General features: G+C 36.2%; 3 protein-coding genes across 7 annotated transcripts; 2 read left to right on the top strand and 1 right to left on the bottom strand.

The window, feature by feature from the left end:
• Positions 1–798: 798 nt before the first annotated feature.
• Positions 799–7,109, bottom strand: CAND3 (tobamovirus multiplication protein). 2 transcript variants are annotated; one of them, XM_089049540.1, is made up of 13 exons: positions 6,765–7,109; positions 6,089–6,139; positions 5,651–5,684; positions 4,861–4,911; positions 4,704–4,755; positions 3,892–4,069; positions 3,671–3,766; positions 3,006–3,066; positions 2,204–2,268; positions 1,938–2,012; positions 1,760–1,835; positions 1,466–1,632; positions 799–1,334 (listed from the first exon to the last, which is right to left on the bottom strand). In XM_089049540.1, exons 1-13 carry the CDS (start codon positions 6,879–6,881, stop codon positions 1,311–1,313), a joined length of 1,047 nt encoding a protein of 348 aa, XP_088905666.1. In that variant the 5' UTR covers positions 6,882–7,109; the 3' UTR covers positions 799–1,310. The 2 variants fall into 2 exon arrangements, with proteins under 2 accessions (XP_088905666.1, XP_008229434.1); XM_008231212.3 differs by having other exon boundaries at positions 4,861–4,947; positions 6,765–7,108.
• A 6,459-nt stretch (positions 7,110–13,568) lies between these two features.
• LOC148918282 (uncharacterized) lies at positions 13,569–14,248 on the top strand. Its single transcript, XM_089050714.1, has one exon. It carries the CDS (start codon positions 13,790–13,792, stop codon positions 14,021–14,023), a length of 234 nt encoding a protein of 77 aa, XP_088906840.1. The 5' UTR covers positions 13,569–13,789; the 3' UTR covers positions 14,024–14,248.
• Positions 14,249–15,119: 871 nt separating this feature from the next.
• Positions 15,120–19,387, top strand: LOC103328801 (Golgi transport complex protein-like protein). 4 transcript variants are annotated; one of them, XM_089050244.1, is made up of 4 exons: positions 15,120–16,317; positions 16,954–17,427; positions 18,082–19,034; positions 19,150–19,387. In XM_089050244.1, exons 1-3 carry the CDS (start codon positions 15,238–15,240, stop codon positions 19,015–19,017), a joined length of 2,490 nt encoding a protein of 829 aa, XP_088906370.1. In that variant the 5' UTR covers positions 15,120–15,237; the 3' UTR covers positions 19,018–19,034; positions 19,150–19,387. The 4 variants fall into 4 exon arrangements, with proteins under 4 accessions (XP_088906370.1, XP_088906368.1, XP_088906369.1 ...); XM_089050242.1 differs by having other exon boundaries at positions 19,119–19,387; XM_089050243.1 differs by having other exon boundaries at positions 18,082–19,039.
• The last annotated feature ends 4,275 nt before the right edge of the window (positions 19,388–23,662 follow it).

Below are 23,662 nucleotides of genomic sequence, written 5' to 3'. Positions count from 1 at the left end.
TTTGGTTGATAAATGCTTTTTGGTTTCTCTTCTTTTAAGCAATTAGGAATAGAGTTTTTCTATTACCCCACACTTTTTTTTGTTCACCCCAATACTAAATTATTAAGCTTTTAAGTTTTATTATTGTGTAAAAAGACAAAAAAAGATCATCCAACTTAATACTTAACCCTAGTACATCTACACACACCCACACACCCCACCACTCTTCATATTGGCACATCACAACTAACCATGTGATATTGATGAGTTTGATGAGTTCGATGAGTTTGGTGTGGGGTGTGAGGTTGATGAGTTTTTTATTTATTTATTTTTTGTTAGATGTATATTTAAGGGTAGTTTAGGAAGATAGTGGGGTTTTCTAAGAAATTATGAAAATTTGAATTAGAAGTTGGGGTGAACTTAGAATATGGGGTGAACAAAGAGAAATGCGGAGTTTAAATAGAAAAACTCTTAGGAATATGGGATGAACCTTGGAATAGATCCGTAGGATGAGCTTTACCATTCAAGATCAAGAGTACTCCACAAGAATCGAACTTGTAATCTTTTTCGGATGGGTTTCCCACCAAAAGTTGATATGCCAAACTAAAGCAACGTTAAATCACAAAAGTCACTATTTTCACAGCTACCCATCATAGATTCTCAAGTTTCTTGTTCTTCAGTTAATAACCTAATAATATACGATTTGCTAATAAATATAAATCACGCAATTAATTCGTTCTGCTTCCTTCACCAATTCCCTGGCTGAATTCAGGATTTTTGAAACTGTGCAACTAAAAGAATGATATGTACATCAGTATGTAGTTAAAATATTTAATGAATCAAATCATGATCCAAAGGCATGCACCCGCAAGAGAGATAATTATCTGTTTGCAACACCCTCTGTATTTTTATATAATTTTTTCTCCTGGTTTCTGTACCAATAATCTATAATATTTTCGCCATAACATCGTCAAAAACACCCTAAACCCTAATATCGTCAAAAACACCCAGTTGAGAGGCATCTACATGTAAAAGGGTGTATACAGTAAGAATCCATTGGCAAAAGTGGATCGGCTAGCAGCATTTCTGGTGGAGAGGGTAGCAGCATTTCTGAAATGTAACTATGTACATGAACCAAATGCAAAAAGCGGCAGCATCCACATCCATGCATCTGCAGTATATGCTTGTATAGTTGAGAGGCATCCACATCCTCCATCTTCATTTGAATTTCACTGCGATGCATAAGTCTCAAATCATATGCATATGTGAGTCTGCATTTCCAACGTCTCTTCTCCCGAGACCAAAAGAAGTTTTAACTTCATAAGTTTTTCTTATATGGGACTTGCTCGTGATGCCTGCAATACAATCAAAAAGCCATCTGATGTCTCCTCTTGAAATGAACATAGTTTATAGCAAAAAGAGAAAGTGAAAAAACACAATTATGGAATTTGTCATTTCAGAAGTATGAAATAGAGTAGCAAAGGACCTGATTAGTTGAACTTGTTACTCTAGCCCAACGACGAGGACGCTGTGTGCCCACTGCAGCATAGCTGACAAAAGTAATTGTTCTTGATTGTTCCCTTTGGTGATTAGCGATTGAGGGTGGCAATTCTCTTACAATCCATAATACAGAAGTTGAGGGCACCAAAGATCCTGACATAGGATAGAAGGGGTGCGAGAAAACTCATGATATTCAATATGTGATGAACAAAATGCAGTATCCTTCCCATTCATGATGGGGAAAATTGAAAACAAAGCTCAGAAGGGAAGATAGAATTACCCATAAAATAGTACAGAATCAGAAAAACTAGTGCTTTTCCGCCATATGTTTTTTTCAGACTCCGCTGACAATATAGCTGGCAAAGAGCTTAAAGTGAGGTAAGCAAGAAAATACATAAGGTAAACTAAGGAAGGAATTGCACAAAGAGTAGTAAGGTCTCTAGCCAAAGACCGCTTACAGGAATATTTGTAAGAAGAGCTACCAATGCACTTGACGTAAAACATATAACAGAAGTAATTGCCAAACCAGCAACCTGTTTACAAAATTCCAAACTTACTAAATACAAACAGAAGTGTGCCAGTTTAGGCAGAAATTATAACATAACATTTTAAGTAAAGAAGTAGGCATTTTGCATTCAAAGAAGAAATTAGTAAGTGCACTTTGAAGAATTTGAATAATATTTTTATCAAATAGAAGAAATCATTTCTGTCAGTTTAATAATACCTTCCACATTTCGGATGAAGCTTTCTCAGACCGTACTTTCCTTAACTTACAAAATAGCAGGATGCCTGGAATTTTAGAACGAAAGAGTGAAGTTAAATTGCGGACAGCACATGAAAGAATTCAGTTAAACTTTATAAAGCCAATATCACTTTTCTGACAACAAAACCCAGTTAACCTTGCAACATCCAATATACCAAAACACATGAAGAGTTTTTGGAACAAACAAGTCAATCTTAAAATCCTTAAACATAAAACTTGGATAACAGGTTGAGTCTTACCCCTAACACCATTCCACCACAATGTCAGTAAGTGTTACCCTACAAAAATGGTTACAGGGTAATAGTAGCGAAACTAGAGGAAGAAGCTTAAGCCTATGCACTACCAAACAATGGAAATGATAATTCGATAGTATAAGATATGCCAAAACCACTTACTGGTCTTGAACAGAACAACATAAGAATAATAAATAAACAAAAAACACAGACCTTTAGTAATAAAAATAAATAAAGGGGGAAGAAAGTACAATTAAAATGGATGAAGATTAATCATATCTAACTGAAGACCCTCAAGCTAAAGCACATATTACAATCAATACAACACTGCCCTAAATCAAGAAGAACGACTCTAAAAACATAAAAATGTTTTACTACGAAGCCAATGAGAATTTAAAATTTTGATCATCATATCCACAACAAAGAAACTAGATTGACAAAACCCAAATGAAACTGATAATAAGAAGATAAATGTGGCATGACCCCCAAAAATAAATAAATGCATAATAACAAGTTGTCAGTGCTCTCACCATAGCAACCTAATGCTCCTCCTAATAAAAGAACTGTGAAAGCAAGAAAGTCTTCATATGCCTGTAAGATGGTTGCAGTTATTGGGCGATGATAATTGCCACATTTAAACGAATAGATACATAAGGACACATCATTAAGTGAACAATAAGAAAATATGATATGATGCAAACAAAATGTTCCAAAATTTAAAAAGGAAAACTAATGATTGGAATTTCAGGAAGTTTAAGCATACACAAAGTGCTGGTGTCTCACACGTGTACTAGATGTCTAGAACAACCAAGATAAGACTAATCTTCTATACACAAATAAGGGGATGGAAAAACACTTATCTCAACTAACGTTTATCTACACATGTTAGTAACAAATCAAGTAGACGAGACCAGCAATTTCCTCAAAAAACACTGATATTGACCTAGACCTTGATAACCAATCAATCTCCATAAGGAAATAAAAATGCCAGCTGCAGTTCAATTCTCCTGTATGAATTATCAAAATGCCAGATATGGACTGAACTGTGTTTTCTTCTAATTCTTTAAAACCTAATTTCCCGGTAGATGTCATGCCTAGTATAAGTTACCATGTTGCAAAATTTTCCTAAAGACTGTTAAGACAAAAGTTCATCTGATGCTAAAAAGGATAGAGTAGGAAAGACTGTACTCCATACCTGAGCCACTGCTGAAGAATCAATGGGATTCTTACCCACACCGATCCAGATTACCACAGCAAATGACATCATCAGAACAAGGACAAGCACAACAACCTAGTGGGAGAAACGGATGAAATTAGATGACAAGAAGAACGAGTGATGAAAATGTTTCAGTGAAAGTTACCCAACTTTTATACGACAAATTAAGGGCAATAACAAAACAAGTCTATTTCTCATACCGCAATCACAAATTTTTGGTGACTTCCAACATGAATGCTTTGGAATGAACAACAAATTCGATGACCATCTTTGTTTGATGAATTAGGTTTATTCTTTGAATTTTCCAACAAGGCCTGCTGCATGCTATCGTCCTCGTCATCCTCCTCGTCATCATTTGCCTGATGGCAAAGGTCGACCCTACAAAGTCATTGTCCATAACAGCATTTGTATACCTTATAATTATAAATTACACTGCAACTGTACAAATTTCTATTGTGCAGTCTTTAGATATTGTAATTGAACATATAAAAAATAAATCATGATGCTATGTTCTGTCTATTTTGCAACATTCTTCAAATAGAAAGTGGTATTTGAGTAATTGACTAACAGAAAAAAAAAAACCTTTTATTTTCTTTTTGTGTAATGTTAAATACAAACAATTATAAGTATTAATGTCAAGGAATTGTCACGATCGCAAGTACAACATTGAGTGTAGATGAAAAATGAATTGTATAAAAAAAAACATAGAAATTTCAAAAGGAAATCTAGCAAATGCCAAGTAAACATTAATCATAGAAATAAAGCTAAAAAGAAAAAAAATCAAAAGCATTTGAGAAAGATGGAATTGCATTATCAGAAGATGGGGAGGATAAAGTTCTTCAAATATCCTATTGGACACAGCAAACATAACCTTAACAAGATGCTTTCAACAGTTCAAAGGGTGAAAAGACATTGATCTAGTTAAGAGAAGTTGCTGTCATGCTTTTCAATCAACCAGACCATCTCTAAAATTTCAACATGAGGAAGCCTAATCTAGAATAAGAAAACTTACCAAAAGGACAGGAGTAGAAGAAAAGCTGCGAGAAACAGAATTTTGGGGTAGGCTGTAGCAATATTTTTCATCAATAAGATCACCAGTGACTACAAAGAAACTCTAGAAACAAACATTTGAAGCAGCTCGTCAATCAGCATAACTAAGTAAAATATACCCATTAGGATGAACCCGCAGACATTAGACCAGCAAAACCACTTCTTACAAGCTGCAACCAACGTAGATGTAAAATATATGAAGTAACCTGCCAAAAGAAGAAATTTGATGCTATAACTTGATGAAGTGCATAATACGACCAGACAATCTTTTTTGAGCTTTTATAATTGCTTAAGAGTGTCTAAGAATTGGTAGAGTGGAAAGAGGAAAAGATAGAAACTGTTTTGATGAATTGACGTTTTCAAACAGAAAATCAATGTAAACCTGCAGAAGACTTAGAAAATTTTATCAAAGAATATGATGAGAATGAAAGACGTAAGTAGTCAATGCTCATGCACTATTGTGTACATCAAGTTATAACATAAAGGACGTGTTTCCTTTTTATCAATGTAAATACACGGGAGAACTGATCTGATACAATTGGAACCCTTGTACACCCACTCTCTCAATACCCCAACTTTGCATTCTGGCTGACAAGCAGATATGAGTGATTTAAATTCACATTATGGTTAGTAATGCTTATTATTGTACCCGTTCAGTCGCATGATTAAACCAATCATTTAAGCTAAGCCAACCTGAAATTGTATGTAGCATATGACCATACGGAAAACTGAAGACAATGACTTAATTCAAAAGGCTTCCATAGTATGGCATAAAAAGTCTTGTAGCCTTTGCAATAGAGAAGTACTTTAAAATTCCACTACTCAGTTTAACTCAAATTAGAGTCAGAACCATTATTTGACTTTTATAAAAGAAAATTGATGACATGAACCACAAATCCTCAGCCTTACCCAAGTTGGAAGAGCCAATCATGAGGTGGAGTACCTGCCAATTAGTAATCATTTCAGTCAAATGGTCCCTATAAATAGTGAATGTACATACAACTGAAATGAATATTATAGAACTTTAAAGAATTACAAACCATTTTTCACATTCAACAAACGTAGACAGAGCCTAAGCATATTGCAATACAAATTGTAAGACTGATGGAAGCACAAAGTGGGGGGGAAGGATTCCATAGAATTTGCACATAATATATGACGTGAAGTTGCAAAAACCAATTTTCAAAACAGCATCCTTGCACATAAGTGCTCATAGCATTCCTACCACATACAGTAGGAAGTACAAACATCAGACAAGAACACGCTAGCTCTGCCTTCAATTACTAATAGAACAACTAATGATATTTTAAAAAATAAGCTTTAGAAGTAAGAGATGATGCCCCTTACTTTTTGGCGTGTCCATCCACTTTGTCGATTGCGCATGTGAATCCTGACCAGCTGGAAAAACAAAATGCTAGATGATTCCCAACTTGGGGAAAAGAGTAATTAAAAAAGATAAGTACTTGTAAAATATTTAACCAACAAGATAACAATACAAATCAAAGATACCAGTATCTATAGTGTAATTACAGTAACAAAATTTAGGCCCTTATACATGCGTAATTGGCTCTTAGAAACCATTGGAGAAGTCGGAATACTTGCAAAGATAAGGGGATAGTGATAATGGAAGTAATAAGAGAGAAATGGGGAGACATTCAGGATGTTTACTAGAGTTATTTATTTTACCCTTATTTTAACTTATAATCTGATATAAGGGCAGCAATGCACAAGCATTTTCTATCTTAATGTATGTGCCTAAATTATAATTTCAAAGGATCAAACTAACTGTAGAATTTCAATTTTTCCTCCACTTTCTCACCAACCAAACACAGCGTAAAACACAAAATACCAATTCAATCCAAATCATAATTCATGGAATAAACATGCATTATCCTTCTCACGTTTAACACATCAGTCAAAATTGAAAATCCCTCAAAATAGACCAACCCACATAATGAAATTCTTAACAGAGCTGAAAAGCACAAACAATACAGATGACAGAGGAAAGGGTGTTCAAACAAACCTGAGAAAACGCAATTACAGCAAGAACGCCATTGAAGAAGGCCAAAGCTATGTTGAAGACAAGCAAGTCCAAAGGAAAGCAATCACTTTTTTCCACTAGGAGCTCCAAGAACATCATCTTCTTCTTCACCTTTCCAGAAAGCAGAGGAAAAGAGAGACCTTTTTAGCTATTAACTCTCTCACTTTCTGTCTATCTAATCTTAGAAACAGAGAGCGATTAGAAAAACCAGCTTTGTAAGTATTTATATATATAGAAGGATCTTTAAGTGTACGGTCGGACGAGAACAACACAAAAAATTTAGCTTTGCCCACCCAAAAAAAATCACCCTTGTGGTTCTGTTTCTGTTTCTGTTGTTGTTTTTGTTGATTTTTGGGACTCTTTTGTAGCTTAATAATTTTGTTTTATTTTTGCTCTGAAGAAAAAACCATAATTATAAGATTTATGAGAAATGTGGAATTGCTAGAGAATATTAAATCTAGAAAGTTTAATAAGGTTTTAGAATTTAATGAAAATATTAAGTATTTAAAAGTACTTTTCTATTAATAAAAAAAATTATCTAAAATATCACTAGACTAGTGACAAATACTTTAGAATATTAAGGGATATTTAGTTTCATGTTATAAACACTATTTTCCAAAATTTCAGTGTCTGCATACGTGTAACTCGACCTTGTTGTGATCTAAGTCCTAATTAATAATTTAAAGATATTTATGATGCATAATTGGAAAATTCGAAGTCTTTTCAACCATATTTGCGTTAATGGGTAACATTTTTTTTTTAGCACCTATCATATTGAGAGGTCAATAATATATTAAACTTACACATATTAAACGAATGTTACCAGAACTTTTAATGAACGAACAATTGTTCTAAATCAGTACATAATGTATCTTTGCAATGGGTAACATTATTTATATCATCTCAATTGTTTTTCAAAAGAGTTTATATCATCTTATATCTTTCCTCCCCGGAGGCGCATTCACGCTTCCTTTCTTTGGCAATGGTCATGATTCATGGCCATTTCATAATGGCTGGGGTTTGACAACAAATAAATATTTTTTTAAAAGTTAAAATAATATATTTATAAATAAATAATAATAATAATAAAAAGGGTGATGTGTAAATTTGGGTTTGAACACAATAAGTAAAAAAAGTTGGAATGTCTATCTTCCCTTCCCCCATCTGCCACGTCACACAATCGGGTCAAAAACTTGCTAAATATCTAAGGGAGTGTGACGTTTTGTGGGACAATTGGACGCGGCGTCCATGTTAAATAACCAGACAAGAGCTCTACACCGCCGAAGGGATTCTGTGACCCATGCGACTCTATTGGGCCAAAGAGGCAAATTCTACCCACAAGAATTCTCGGATGTGGTTTTGTCGGACCACAGATATACATTGTGTCCTGTTTTGTGTAGGTGACTGCTAATGGTTCTAAATTGTCCACACACCAAGGTTCCTTATCTCCCTCTTCTTCTTCTATATACCTCCCTTGAAGAACAAAATTAGCTGTTTCAAATACCGTTGATTCTTCTTGATTATTCACTGTGGAGTACCCGTATATGTCTATGAAGTTGTGTGCTTTGTTGATACGGATCAGGTATTGAAATTAGAGGATATTGTTATTTGTTAAAAGCGACTATAAACTAGAATGACGTAAAAAAAATTTCTCAAAACGTAGCATTAAAAGAATTATGACGATATGAAAGGCGAGAGCCAATCAAGAGGGTTGATTAATTCAAGATGAACAATTTATACTTACATATCATGGAATAGAAATGAACTATATATATTCCTATTAGGCTAATCAAAATTCTAAGTGTGATTTAGACTTCATTCAGTTCACTCACTTTATCCCCAATCTTATCCTAAAAACTTGTTCAAGATGTTGCCAAGCACTACAGATTGTCTCCACAATCAAGATGATATGATCGAAACAAGACATATTTGATGTCCTTTTACATAAATGGTCAACCCATGCAATAATCATAGTGGCATACAAGTTATAGAAAATTATATGTAAGATCTCCGTCCTTTGTTAATGATGAATTTTGTGTGTCTATGTGTTAATAATGTATCGGCACGTTTTGCTTGTGATAGATTATCAACAATAATATCGACCCCTTACCGATAAAATCCAATAAGATCTAGTCAATTGATTTGGTTAATTGACAAACCAGGAAGGAATTGCATAAATCTGCCTTCTTGGAGATACTTCTAGGTAAACAAACAATGTTGCCATATTAATTCTATATACGTATTCTATTGAGAATCTCATGTAATAATAAAGAGGAATGCTAGTGTGCTAGCTACATACAAAAAGAAAATCAGATCTAATAAAATCATGTTCACCCTTCCAAATTCCAATAAAATGCCCTGCTGCCCAGATAGATGAGGTAGAGTTTCATCATCGTAATTCTTCTTCTGGAGAATCCATAAGTAGCCCGTGCTTCTCAAAAAAGCAACTTTGAAATAACTGTAAGAAGGTTTATTACATTAAACCTACTAAAGTGATCTTCTAATCAACTTAGGATTACAAAGACTTATTGTTTATTAGGAACTCAAAACCTATCTCAATTAGGCAAGCCTCAAACAGTGTTCAATAAGGATAATAAAGGCTTAAGGGTTCCTAGTTCTACAAGGATTGAAATGGATTAATCCTATAGCATGAAGGATATCTCTAAGTGTTTCTTGATGGGCAAGACACTTAGAGATGCATATAAATAGAAGGCTCCTCCTAGAAAAACACAACATGAAATTCACCCATCGAATAGCTATAAGGGGATTCTCGTCATAAATAACTTTGTTTTTAAACAGTTATGGCTTTAAGGAATTAACATGAGTGCGAAAATTGAGAATAAATAACACAGTTATAAAGTATGAACATGATAAATGTATGAACTTTATCATGTTCTTAAAGTTTTCTACATTGGTTCTTGTGTCGTGATTGAGTAAGCCAAGCGACTCAACCATTATGATCACTATATTCAAGGTTTATGAATTTGCACCATGATGCAAAACATGTCGAAAGGCTTTGTCCAGATGTGATATGTCTTGCATCATGGTGGATCTATGGAACATGGATAGATATGGATTAGTGAAAGGTTTTCTTGTCTAAAGATGTAGAAGATCTGCCAAATTCTAAATAAGCATGCTTGAATCATTGTCCAAAGATGTGATTAAGTATGTTTGATTAAAGTTAAATTTATATATAAAGTGCTTATCTTGTTTTAAACATACTCAGTCAATCATAACTGATTGAACTCTCATCAAATTATAAGATGGAGAGAAGATGAAATTGCTAATTATGAGATGGTTCTTCTGATGAAGCTCTAATTGATGCATCTTCTAAGACTAAATATGCAAAGTGGATTAAGGCCAACAAAATGCAATCGATCATGAGGAGGTCTATTTCAAAGCTATTCATGGAAGCTATTCACTTCCAAGGATCCAAGAAAGCTGAAATTGGTACACTCAACATAAGAACTCATATTCAACATGGTTGAGATAGGAAACTCTAAAAGTCCATGTGGATGAAACCATGATGGTGCACTTTGCTATTAATTCTCTACCTAGATTTTTAGAAATTACTTATATTGCTCAGATGAGATATAATTTGATAGGTATATGTGTGCAGGAAGAACAAAGTTCAGAAAGGACAAAGGAAAAGAACAAGTGTATTTGGTGCAGGATACTAAGTTTAAACCAAAGAATGGACCAAAAACAAGTAAAAAAGGAAAGATGAGTGCAAAGGGCACGGGTGTTTGAAGTGTTTCTATTTGGACATTTAAAGAGATTGCAGAAGATCAATGGTTGGACAAACAAAAGGGAAAAGGGATTCAAAACAAAGAGGGTGCCAAACAAGGATGACTTGAAGGTGTTCGTGGGAAATGGAGAAAGAGTTAGAGTAGATTTTGTTGGTTTAGCTAGTCTTGAGTTGGAGTCAGGTTTTATTTTGGAATTAGTTGATGTCGTTTATGTTCCTTCTATGACAAGGAATTTGTTATCAGTTAGCAAGCTTGTAAAATCAAATTTTTTGAATCTATGAATGAGTCATTAAAGATTGTTCAAACCTTGGTAGTTTTGAAGGGTGGGCAAAGAACTAGAGTTTTCAATCCAGTTATGTGTTTTGCATTCATGTATGTGATTATAAAAGTCTTGGATGTTATATATCCATGTACTTGATAGTCCTTTATGAATTTTTCAAAATGGATAAATTTTGAGTTCCACATGGCCATTAAGTAATGAACAATAAGTCTAAATTGATTATTTGATCAAGTGGGAGAATGTAAGAAGGTTTATTACATTAAACCTACTAAAGTGATCTTCTAATCAACTAGGATTACAAAGACTTATTGTTTATTAGAACTCAAAACCTATCTCAATTAGGCAAGCCTCAAACAGTGTTCAATAAGGATAATAAAGGCTGGGTTCCTAGTTCTACAAGGATTGAAATGGATTAATCCTATAGCATGAAGGATATCTCTAAGTGTTTCTTGATGGGCAAGACACTTAGAGATGCATATAAATAGAAGGCTCCCTCCTCACCCATCGAGTTATAGCTATAAGGATTTGTTCTAAAAGCCCTAGAGAAAAGAAAGAGAAAAACACTTGCAATTGGATGATGAGAGAAACTAGAAACAGGGTCTTCAAATTAACTTTGTTTTCAGCAGCTGAGTTTGCCTTAAATGAAGCTTTACTGGCTTTTAAATAAATAAATAAATATATATATATATATATATGTCAATGGAATGAGAGCTTGCAACTTCTGATTTTGCCAAATTAACTTTAACTTCTTGCTGCAGGTTATCTTATTAATGCTCTCAGTTTCACTGCCAAAATAACAAATGGCTAGGCAAGTTTTCAAATCTGAAAATTGCTTGGATTTGAGAAGTAAATTGTGTCTATTTTCTCCAGAAAGTGACGGTAGATATGAAAGTGGTAGGAAAATTAACTTTGTGTATACGACTAAAATGATTTTTTTTTTAATATAATAGAGGTTGAAACTCAGTAAACTCAAAGTAATAAAGTGAAAATTTCCAAAATAATAATTATTATTATGTGAAAAAAAAAACACAGACACGCATAAGTGGCCAACCCAATTATGAGGCTGTCTCCTCCAAGTTACTATTCTTTTTAGACTATCTGGACAACCGTCCTACACAAAGTGCTCATTAGACGGACGTTGCTCCACCCCCCACGTTGGAGACTTTGGAAAAACATAAAGGATAGAGAAATTTTGTAAAATAAGCATAAATAAACAAAATTACCCTTATTTATTTTTGGATTTCATATGGAATCCTTTACATTTGCATATCTTTGATTTGAAAGTTGAGAGGTTTTTTTGTCTTTTTCTAAAAAGCTTTGGCTTTTTTCAAAAGTGAAATTTTTTTTTATAGCTAAAACCTAAATTTACTAATAATTTCTAAAGCTTCCTCAGAGTTCTCTGTCTCTCTATATTTATATTATATAGTATCTATAAAATCAGAGATATTGGGATGCATCCTCTTTAAGTTAAGAATCTAAATCAAGTTCAAAATCATATATTATAGGGAAAATATATATATATATTTTATTTTAAATCCCTAAGTTCTAAAAGGGAAATATGTCAATAATTTCAATTTGTTAAATGCAAAAAGCTTTCGCGTATAATGTTCGTATACGCATGCCCGTGTTTCTAAGATTTCCTTGTCACACTTGCTTACTTTTATGAAGAAGAACTCATATCTCCCGGTTTCATACACAATTTGTATAAAACCGGCATGAGCTAAAAAGTATAAAATTAAAGAAGAAAATGAAAGCATTGTTTAACATTGAAAAGCCAACAAGCCGTGCATGTGTATATGATGAACTGGACCCTGCGGTAGGATCCAATAATATTGTTTGAACTGTTCTAACAAACTAGCCGTTAAATATAAGCTTGCCAACTGGACCACATCTGCCTACACCATACCAAACCGTTATCAGAAGATGAATGAAACTACCAAATGTCGAATTTGTCCTTTCCAGTGCATTTTTTATGTGCCGTTACAGAAAGAGAGAAATGATGAGAAGACTCCGTTAAGAAGATGCCAATCAAAAGCAGTGCAAACCAAGCAAGCATATAATCCTGTATGATTATGAATGGCAACAGACTGTGATCCTTATTTATTACTATCATTGTTCCTTGTTCTTGGTTCATATGTTTTTATTATTTTTTTTTATAAGCGAACTTTTTTATTTTCTTTGTATATCACCGACTGGATTCACGTAATTTTTTTCTTCCTCTTTCGTCTTTATCAATTGAGCTTATAGGCTGTCAAGTGTATGTATTCCTAACATTAGGGGGGGGAAAGAATTAGATGGGAAGGTAGAATATATTCTATTGTAAGGATCAAGCTTTTTGTAAAGGCGATACTTGAATGATAACTTAAAAAATGAATGGTTCGGTCAGATTATGAGATTATATTGTGTAATATATTCAAACAAATAATTAGTGATATATAAACTTACTAACTAATTAGCGCTTGAGAATACATCAGCCTCCATAACCAAAAAAAAATTGAAACCAAATCTACATATGACCTTTAGAAGCGAACCCAATCGCCATGATATATATTTGCATGACGTCTTCGTTGGTGTTATAAGAAATTTGAACAAAAATTAATTAAAAACTAGTCCATAAACAGTGTATCGGTTAACATTTTCCTACTAGAATTATTATGATAATGATACTGTCTTGCTGTAAACTAGTCCTTTTAAAATTAGAATATTCGGCCACTAAGCTTAGGGTGCTTTACCAATTATTAAGTTCCAGAAATACCCTCCGGTGAGACCTCAAATTCCATTGATCACTCTGGCCAGCAGGCCCAGCACCAGCTGCAACCACCAACACCTTCTTTTCTTTTTGAAGAAACCAAAGCTCTGCCTCTAACCCTCCCCTCCATTTCTATATATACCACCAGCTCACACTTCTCCCTCTCAGCATACCCATTGCATAAAATACGACAACGTTTTAGAGAGAGAGAGAGTTTGTGCATATTGTGATGGAAAATAAGTCGGAGAAGAACTCAAAGAAGGAGAAGGCCGTTTGGTCGTTAAAGAAGGTGATTAGCAAAGAGCTGTGGCCAAGGAAATTCTCAGTGTTCAAATGGAAGCGTCTGGATTTTCAGACGACCATCGTAGACGACGTCGTCTTCAAGGTTCTCTCTGCTGTGGAGGTCGTCGTTCTGGTCTCCACGCTCTGCTTCTTCTACCTTTGCTGTGGTTGCCACATCTGACTGACGTCATCCATTCATTCTAATTAGTAATTAGTTTCTTAATTTCATCTTTTAATTTGTATAATTGGGTATTAATTTGATAGGTTTTCGCTTTTGTTGCCGAAAGTTGGGCATAAAGTAAGAGCATGTAAACTAGATAGTTTTATTTTTGGTCCTTGAGAATTCATTTGTGTAGCGGTCCATTTTCATTTGGAAAATAATGAAGTGATGAACTCCGTTATGATACATGGGGTGTGTGTGCATTTATTTTATTTTTTCAAGCTTACTCACTTTACTTCAATTTTTCCAGTTTCTACAAAGTTATCCCATTATTAAAAAAAAAAGTTATAAGAAAATTAGAGTTGGGAGATATCAGTATGAGCTTTGATTTATTTTTTGAATTTTTTAATTTTTTTAATTTTTATGTTTTGCTCAAATTAATTACATAAAACCTAGATACCAATTAAACTATCAACAACAATTTGCCAATTTGCAAATGGGAATTTGCAAATAATTATGGGTGCATTAGACAATGTTTTTTTTTTCAATACCCATAAAAATTGCTTCATATATTTGTTTTTGACAATGACGATATTCTAAACTACTCTAATGTACGGGGAGGAAATAACTCAGGTGCAAGGGGCGGACATCTTAACCAATTGACTTGAGCTACAACTAAAAAAATGAAAAGAAGTTAAAGGCCTATTTGATAATCATCTAAAAGTTTTCATTTTTTGGGTTAGTAAATAGAGGAAAATGAGGGTGAGAATGGGAATGAGGATGAAATTGAGAGAGAGGATGAGAGAGGAAGAATGAGAGGGAGAAGTAATAAAGTGAAAACAATTGCAAATAGATTTTAGTTTTAGTTTACACATTTGATACTCCTCCCTCTTATCATCCCCTCTCATCTTCCGTCTCAATCCCATCTTCGTTCTCATTCTCCATATTTTTCCTCTTACTAAAATTGAAATAGTTATCAAACGGGCTATAAGTTAAAGGCTTGGGCGAAGCAGGTTTAAAGAAAAAATAAAAAGAATTTGGGCTGAGCTAGATTTGGGCTAATGATATTAACCCAACAGCCAACTGAAACAATAAAAAAGAAAAGAAAAAAGAAAAAAAGAGAAAGCCAAGCCAACAGCCAACGGAGGCAAATACAGTTGCAGCAAAGCAAAGGGGGCCGCGGGTAGTAAAATAGCAACAGTCTACACAAGGAGAGAGACTCCAGAGAGTCGAAAATGGCTTCTCCGTCTCCAGTCTCCTCAAGCGCTTCCCCACTGCAACGCCTCTCCACCTTCAAAATCTCCACCCCAACCTCCACCGCAACCCCAACCACCGCCACTGCATCCCCCCTTGACACATTGGCCTCGGACCCCATCTTCTCCGTCTTCCTCTCCTCCTCCTTCTCCTCCACCGACTTCTCCTCCGCCGCCCTCACCTCCGGCTCCCCTGCCTCCACCGCTGAGAAGCTCCAGAACGCCATCCGCCTCCTCGAGTCCCAGCTCCGCTCCGAGGTCCTCTCCCGCCACGACCACCTACTCTCCCAGCTCTCCTCCCTCCACCACGCCGACCATGCCCTCTCCACCGTCCGATCCTCCGTCCTCTCCCTCCAGTCCTCCCTCCGCCGCACCCGATCCGAGCTCTCCGACCCCCTTACCTCCATCCGCACCCTTACCGCCCAGCTCCAGAACCTCCACACCTCCTCCGACCTTCTCCACCACTCCATCAGAGCGCTTCGTCTCTCCAGTAAGCTCCGCTCTCTGGCGTCGGACGACCCCGAACGCCTGGATCTGGCCAAGGCTGCTCAGCTACATTGCGAGATCTTGGCACTCTACAATGAATATGACCTCGCCGGCATTGACGTAGTCGATGACGAGCTCGAATGGGTCAGAGAGACCGGAGACAAGTTGCGCAATGAGGCGATGCGGGTTTTGGAGAGGGGGATGGAGGGTTTGAACCAGGCCGAGGTGGGTACTGGGTTGCAGGTGTTTTACAATTTGGGGGAGCTGAGACAGGCTATCGATCAGTTGATTAACAAGTATAAGGGTATGGGGGTAAAGAGTGTGAGTGTGGCATTGGATATGAAGGTCATTTCCGGGTCGGGGGGAGGCGGGTTTGGGCCGGGTGGGATCAGAGGGGGCGGTGGGACGCCGCAGATTGGGGGCGGGGCCAAGTCGAGGGAGGCGATTTGGCAGAAGATTGGGAGTTTTATGGATCAACTGCATTCAATCATGGTAGCAGTGTGGCACTTGCAGAGAGTGTTGTCTAAGAAGCGTGATCCGTTTACTCATGTGTTGCTGCTGGATGAGGTTATTCAGGTGAGAGGGTTTGTTCAATTGGATTTGCTTTTCAGTTGTTCTGATTATTTGATGTGTATGAATGGTACAGAGCATGAATGTTACTTATGTTATCAGGTCTCTGCTACTAGCCTACTTTCTCTATTAGTTGATGGATATATGAAAACCATTTTAATGTATTTGTTGAAGTATTAGTTGGTAACCTGGACTTGGTTCAAACGAAACCCTTTAACGGGCTGTTCCTAAGAAGATGATATATCTTATGCTGACCGTGCTGAAGTCTGACCAGTCATTAAATGTCTTTTGTTCTAAGTTGGTTCTTCTTCCTTTTTGGATATCTCTAACAATTCCTGTCAATGTGCACCATGTACCCGTGATCTGCTGCAGTTTGTGTCTATTTACTTTGAATTTTTGTTTACAAAGAGATCATTAATTTTTCTGTGTATGATGAATGATTTGCACTATCTACCGATCAGCCGCCTAGAATATTTGCATAAACTTTTTAATCTTTCTACTGGTTGACTTGCAGTTCCATTCTGGCTTGCATCACTTCATTCCAACAATTTTCCTGCTTGATTGCTAATATTCTTGGTAATGATTGTTTCTTCTCATCTTGTCTAAAATCAATAACTTTTGCTTACTTTATCTGTTGCTTAGGAAGGTGAGCCCATAATAACAGATAGAGTGTGGGAGGCCCTTGTAAAGGCTTTTGCCAACCAAATGAAGTCTGCTTTCACTGCATCAAGTTTTGTTAAAGAGGTATTCACTATGGGGTATCCAAAGCTTTTCTCAATGATAGATAATCTTCTTGAAAGAATTGCACGTGACACAGACGTCAAAGGGGTTTTACCAGCTATTACTTCAGAGGGAAAGGAACAACTGGTGTCAGCTGTTGAAATATTCCAGACATCATTCTTGGCACACTGCTTGGGCCGTCTGTCAGACCTTGTGAATACTGTATTTCCAGTGTCCAGCCGTGGAAGTGTGCCCTCTAAAGAACATATCTCAAGAATCATAACACGGATTCAAGAAGAAATAGAAGCTGTTCAGTTGGATGGGCGATTGACTCTTCTTGTATTGCGTGAAATTGGCAAGGTTCTTCTCCTGCTTGCTGAACGGGCTGAATACCAGGTAATCTTTTAGTTATCTTGCATAATCAAATATTACCAATGCAGGCAAATGATCCTAGTCTTGTTTTGGCCAATATGTAAGACGTCGAAAGTTAGATGTAATGAACTCATTGTAGTTGCTGCATAACCACAACAAGTTAATGTTCACAGTCTGTTTATTTCATGGTCCAAACTGTTTCACTTGCTCTTTTGGTAATTGAATGAGACTGATTGAAATTTGGAATCACGTACTATCTTATGGAGGATTATTCATTTGCACACAGAGAAGAATGTTGCTGCTGACTATTTGGTTAAGTTAGGCCTTAACTCTGTTTTGGGTTTTCATGAGCGCCTAGAGCCTCCTGATGGGTTGTTGACTAATCTTGGTGATGATTGGGCTGGTATTTCCAGACCCAGCTGATTGTTGTATAGTTTTTCTTTTCTGTTTTTGGGTTTTGGCCCCATGTAACCCAAACAAAAAAAGAAAAAGAAAAAGTTAAGGATATCAAGTTCTTTTCAAAGGGTATACCCCCACCTGTACTTTAATTGAGCTATCAGACTGCATGTGAAAGATGTTTGTATATTATAGAAACTTATGCTGAGCCTTTTATTTCGACAAGTGATTTTTAGCCCATGTTTGAAGTTTTCTCATTTTGTAAATACATCCCAATGGCAGATATCAACTGGTCCCGAAGCACGTCAAGTCAGTGGTCCTGCAACTCCGGCACAACTCAAGAACTTCATTTTATGTCAGCATCTCCAAGAAATTCATACACGCGTATCATCTATAATTACAGGACTGCCCGCTATTGCTGCAGATGTATTGTCTCCCTCATTAGGTGCAATATATGGGGTTGCATGTGACTCAGTGACGACCTTATTTCAAGCGATGCTTGACCGTCTTGAGTCCTGCATCTTGCAAATTCATGAGCAGAAATTTGGTGTGCTAGGCATGGATGCTGCTATGGACAACAATGCGTCACCTTACATGGAGGAGTTGCAGAAGTGCATTCTTCACTTCCGGAGCGAGTTCCTGTCTAGGCTGTTGCCTTCAAAAACTGCAACTGCCGGAGCAGAGACCATATGCACTAGGCTTGTTAGGAGCATGGCTGCACGGGTTTTAATATTCTTTATCAGGCATGCTTCTCTTGTCAGACCCCTTTCAGAATCAGGGAAGCTAAGGATGGCTAGGGACATGGCTGAGCTTGAATTAGCTGTAGGTCAAAATTTGTTCCCAGTAGAGCAACTTGGTGCACCATACAGAGCCCTTCGCGCATTTCGACCCCTTATTTTCTTGGAGACATCCCAACTTGGAGGATCTCCTCTTCTTCAAGATCTACCACCAAGCGTCATACTTCACCATCTTTACTCCCGAGGTCCCGATGAATTGCAGTCTCCACTGCAAAGGAACAAACTTACACCTCTGCAGTACTCATTGTGGCTAGATTCTCAAGGAGAGGATCAAGTCTGGAAGGGTATCAAAGCAACACTAGATGACTATGCCACACATGTGAGGGCCCGAGGAGATAAAGAGTTCAGCCCTGTCTATCCTCTAATGATTCGACTAGGATCATCTTTGACAGAAAATGCTCCTGCAACCCAAAAGCCTTGATGTCCAGTATACCTCATGTAAGGTACAAAGATATTTGCTTTTTCTTTTGACTTTTCCCCCTAGAGTTACGCATTTTAGCTGAACTTTTTGTTATTCTTCAGGATTTAGGTCTATACTCAACATTTTTGATAGGTTAATGTGGGGTTAGCAGCTGATCAACTCTGCAGGACAGCAGCAGCACTCCAGTTCATTATAATTTGGTTTTGTATCCATTCTTTCTCCTTCTCACCCTTCTATTTGTGGTGATATTGTTCTCTCTTTCATGTAAATTAAATAGATACACATAGTAAATTGTACCGTGACATTTTGCTCTCACATCGTATGAACCTTTAGTTTCTTCAATACATTTTTACACAATTTTTGGTGGCGATTTCACGTACTGTTAATCTACATATGTGTGTCATCCTTTCTTTGCACTTACCCTTGGAACTCTGGTATTTAGAGGATCTCAAGTAAATACATCAGGAACATAGCCTTTTATCATTTAAAGGAGGCCTAAGGATTGAAAGATAAAAGGATGAAAGTCGAACTTCTGTCATGTAGAGATAAGCGCTCTATCTTTGCAGTTATAAGTTCCCATAGTGAGGGATGACTTTTGTCAATCGTTACGTTCTTGACACTACTCAGGGAACCTAATACAAACACTAGGTGGTTTGGCAAGGTCAGGTGATGACTTCGCATCCACGTTTTGGTGGTGAGACATTTCACTATGCCAAGAAATGTATTTTAGCTAAAAACTATTCTTTATTGGTTAGATTAATTAGAATCATTACACAGCTTCAAACAAAAGCATTTATTCAAACTTGGCGAATTGCTTTTGATCAGGGTTAATGGTATAAGAAAATATGAGACGTGGTTAGTTAGAATAACAGAAAGCTGCTCAAGTCCATCAGCAGCAGTCAAGATGAGGAGAGGCTTCAAAACAAATTAATTAATTAATTAATTAAACATGATTAGTTTGTTATCAACTTCACTTATCTGCAGTGCCAATGTGGCACACAGTGATTTGCAACAGGCTGGAGCCAAATATGTAGACAGCCAGCGCCAAAATTCAAGATTTTTGATATGACATGGGATGTGGACATGGAGGCTACACCATTCACACCATCCCTACATTGATGTGGTGATGTCTTTCAATTTCCATTTCAACCTTATAAAATAAACAGAAAATTCAGGTCAAATCACATTTTCTTTTCGTCCTCGTAGCTTCGCTTGTTTTTCACTTTTGTCTTCGTGATTTCAATTTTGATGATTTGTGTTCATAATGTTGTTTAGTTAGCAATTAAGTCTTGCAAGTCTAACAATATTTAGAAAAATAGATAAGATTCTCATGTTTTAGAGAATGTCGTAACATGTGGTTGTTCCATATTGCCATATCGAATTTCATCTATAAATATGATGAAATTTATGATTTGTACTTGATTGCTGACCAAACCAAACTATAAAACTAAACTTGTCAAAATCAAAATAATAAGAACCAAAATGAAAAATGAATCAAACTACGGGGACTAAAAAAATATAATTTGGTTAAAATTTCTACTACATTTCCTGTTTCTTCTAAAACACAATTCACTAATTTTTATATATAATTATATTGAATAGTTAGCTGCGTGCCATGAATGCTCTTCTACCCCATTATGGCATACAGTGTTATATATTATCTTAAAACTTATCTTAATACCAAAAAATCATCCTCTTGAATTGACCAATGTCTACATCGTCCCATGTAAATACAAACCCTAGCATTTTCTTTGATGGGTCATACTGAGAGAGAGAGAGAGAGAGAGAGAGAGAGAGAGAGAGAGATGTGTGATTTTGGGTTGGTGTATAATGTATAGGGAAGGATTCCTATTATGAAGCTTTCAATTTTGCATTTTAAAAATAGAAGAACGAAGAAAAAGAAACAATATCATTTTCAGCATCTTTATGTCTCTGTGTCCTTTTCTGTTTTCACCACCTTCAAAACTCAGCTCCTTCAATAACCTTAATATTTATAGCTCTTGAATCCTCCGCATTAGCATCATAACAGCTCGGAGGTGATTCCTAGGGCGTCAAAATTGTATCAAAACTATGGGGAAGAAAGTAAGCCAAACATCACTGAAAATATCTAAGAAAGAGAAGAAAGAGTTTAACAGTTTGATAAGTCTTTGAGGCCTAAAGTCTACATCACTGACAGCTCAAGCTTCAAGAGGCTTGTGCAAGACCTCACTGGCAATGGAGCCTCAAATCCAAACACTTCTTCCTCCTCACTGCACCCTCAGAAAAAACACAACTTGGTTGATGAGGAGCAAATCCCAGTTGTACATATTGTTGATGATCAGGATCGGGAGGATCAAGGAGACACTGAAGGCAGTTTGGATGCGTCTATCGACACGTCCACGCTTGATGATTATTCCGAGTTGTGCAACCAAGTGTTTATGAGTGATCAAGAATTCAACCAGTTATGTTATCAGATATATTCAGATGATACAACAACAACAACAACAACAAATTATGAAGGTTCAACAGCAGACCAGTTATTGGTGGATGACATGTTACCTTTTCAAGATCTTGAGCCATGGCTTTTGGACACTGATCATCCTTATGATCCTTTTTTCAACAATGGTTTTGCTCAAATTGATCAGCAAGTCAGCATATACGACTACGAGCTATCGGGGCTACTATCATCGAATTAATTGTTTGTTGTGTGACCATCTGCTCTGTAATATTCTTCCTCTTGATGCTCTAAGTAGTAAGTACATATGTTCTTATATAGCAAAAGATGTGTGTATTCAATGTGTATTCTTTGTATAGAGAGCCCATTTTCCGCTTTTACAAGTTACTGTTTGTAATTTGTTCAATCTATATTTTGTATCCATCCATGCTCTAGGCTCCTTCAGATTACATGTATATATATCGAACTTACCTGAACTGGTGTATCCTGAGATTAATTGTTTCAATCAATCAGCATGCCCGAAATTTTGTGTGCTCGACATATAGATTGCTTACACATTTTTTTCACAATGACAAAAGAATCCATCTGCCAAGCATGATTAGTCTCATTTTCAGATGTTTCTATCTTAAGACAGTTGTTAAATACTGTGATCTTACAGCAGGGGGCCCTTTTGACTTTTAAATATTGTGAAGCATTATCAGCAAAGTCCTGAATTTAGAATGTGATTGGATCAATAAATGCACCGTGAGATTGCTTAGATTTTGTGGCCTAAGCAAGTTCAAGAAAAAAAGATTTTCTATAGAAACAAGCTGTTTTTAAAGTCCATTTTGTAGTGATGAGATTGAAGCAAAAGAGTTGAACACTGGAACTGGAAGCTGGAAATGTGAGAAAAACAAATGGGAACCTGAAGCAGGAATATTTTCCATAAATAACAGATATTATATGTTTCAAAACAATAGCAATTCTAGAAGCTTGGGGGGAAAGAAAAAGAGAAATTTTTATCTAATTGATGCAGAGCTAAACAGGAAGACTTGTGAATATAAGAGAGTGTGCACTCATTATAACATATTGCAGACAATAATTAGATAATTGGAACTAGATATAATTGCAGTTTCTTAGTCCTAAAGAACAGGAGAATCAACAAGCTCTGCTAGGTCATCTCTGTTAAGCCTATGTATAAATTTTTTCTCTTTATTACAAGGATCTAAACTGTCAAGCAATTCTTATTCAAATGATTAAGTATAGATTATGGAAAGGAATTTTTTTCCTGAATCAAAAAATCCCGAAAGCGAAACTCTTTTGGTTGTGTCCATCTCTACATTTCTGGGATCCGGTAGGCGGATGATGACATATGATATAATTTTATTACACATAAAAGAAACGTAACAATACATAGATATTACATATTTGGCCTGCATTAGCTAATATAATTCCAGCAAATAAAGAATTCCAAGGTTTCTAAATCAGATGGAAACAAGAATTCCAAGCACACAGGAAAGCAATTTTTGCTTTTCACCATCGGAGAAACCACTCCCCAATGATGCTCTGATGCGGTAAGCTTCTATATGTATTTGCATTCCCTTTTATACAGTATGAATGTACATACACTCCTATCCACATCAGTCTTACAAGTCTAAAACTAATGCAGCTCAGTGATCTTACAATCCAATTTGTGTGTCTGCGATCTTAAAATCTAAATTGTGTGCACGCACTCATTTACGAAGATAATTCTTCATTTCATTTTGACCGAAACAATGTTGATGCCACTCTATCTAAAAGTTGCGATCAGTGCATCTTCATGGAAGAATTCCTCAGGCTGTCGATAGTTTCATTGCAGTATTCGTTTGAACTATCTAATTTTTGGTCTACTTGGTTGAGCTATCTTATAAGGTTCAATTGTACAATGAGTGATTGGATATAGAAAATGCAATGAGGGATTGCTATAATATTTTGTTTGTGTAAGCAAGTTGAAGAAAACAGATTTTAGCGTAGTTCAGGCATATCCTCTTTCAAGTCCTCCCAATCTACCTCAAGCCTCACGAGACACAAACACAGACCTTAAAGCTTCCAGGAAGCAGTCTGGGATTAAACCAGTTGGGCATAGTTTTATGAAGGTAATTCCTAAGATGCAGCTCTTGGAGTGTTGGAACTTGGAAGGAGGAGTCAGGTTGTCTAGCATTTTGAAAACATCGCTCTTTGTACAACCTTCCG

The sequence above is a fragment of the Prunus mume genome, linkage group LG4 (assembly GCF_029339155.1).
Source record: "Prunus mume cultivar Tortuosa linkage group LG4, ASM2933915v1, whole genome shotgun sequence".
Lineage (NCBI taxonomy): Eukaryota > Viridiplantae > Streptophyta > Magnoliopsida > Rosales > Rosaceae > Prunus > Prunus mume.
The sequence above is the reverse complement of the archived record's forward strand: the minus strand, read 5'-3'. Positions and strand labels throughout refer to the sequence as shown.

Bases quoted from the DNA above. Each gene is read 5' to 3' on its own strand.
- CAND3 (XM_008231212.3), bottom strand. From the start codon at position 6,881: ATGATGTTCTTGGAGCTCCTAGTGGAAAAAAGTGATTGCTTTCCTTTG. The intron at 4,070-4,703 runs GTAAGTTTTCTT...ATGACTTTGTAG, and splicing joins CTTCTACTCCTGTCCTTTTG to GGTCGACCTTTGCCATCAGG. The intron at 2,013-2,203 runs GTATTATTAAAC...TTTTGTAAACAG, and splicing joins CTTCATCCGAAATGTGGAAG to GTTGCTGGTTTGGCAATTAC.
- LOC103328801 (XM_089050244.1), top strand. From the start codon at position 15,238: ATGGCTTCTCCGTCTCCAGTCTCCTCAAGCGCTTCCCCACTGCAACGC. The intron at 16,318-16,953 runs GTGAGAGGGTTT...TCTGTTGCTTAG, and splicing joins TGCTGGATGAGGTTATTCAG to GAAGGTGAGCCCATAATAAC. The intron at 17,428-18,081 runs GTAATCTTTTAG...TCCCAATGGCAG, and splicing joins CTGAACGGGCTGAATACCAG to ATATCAACTGGTCCCGAAGC.
- LOC148918282 (XM_089050714.1), top strand. From the start codon at position 13,790: ATGGAAAATAAGTCGGAGAAGAACTCAAAGAAGGAGAAGGCCGTTTGG.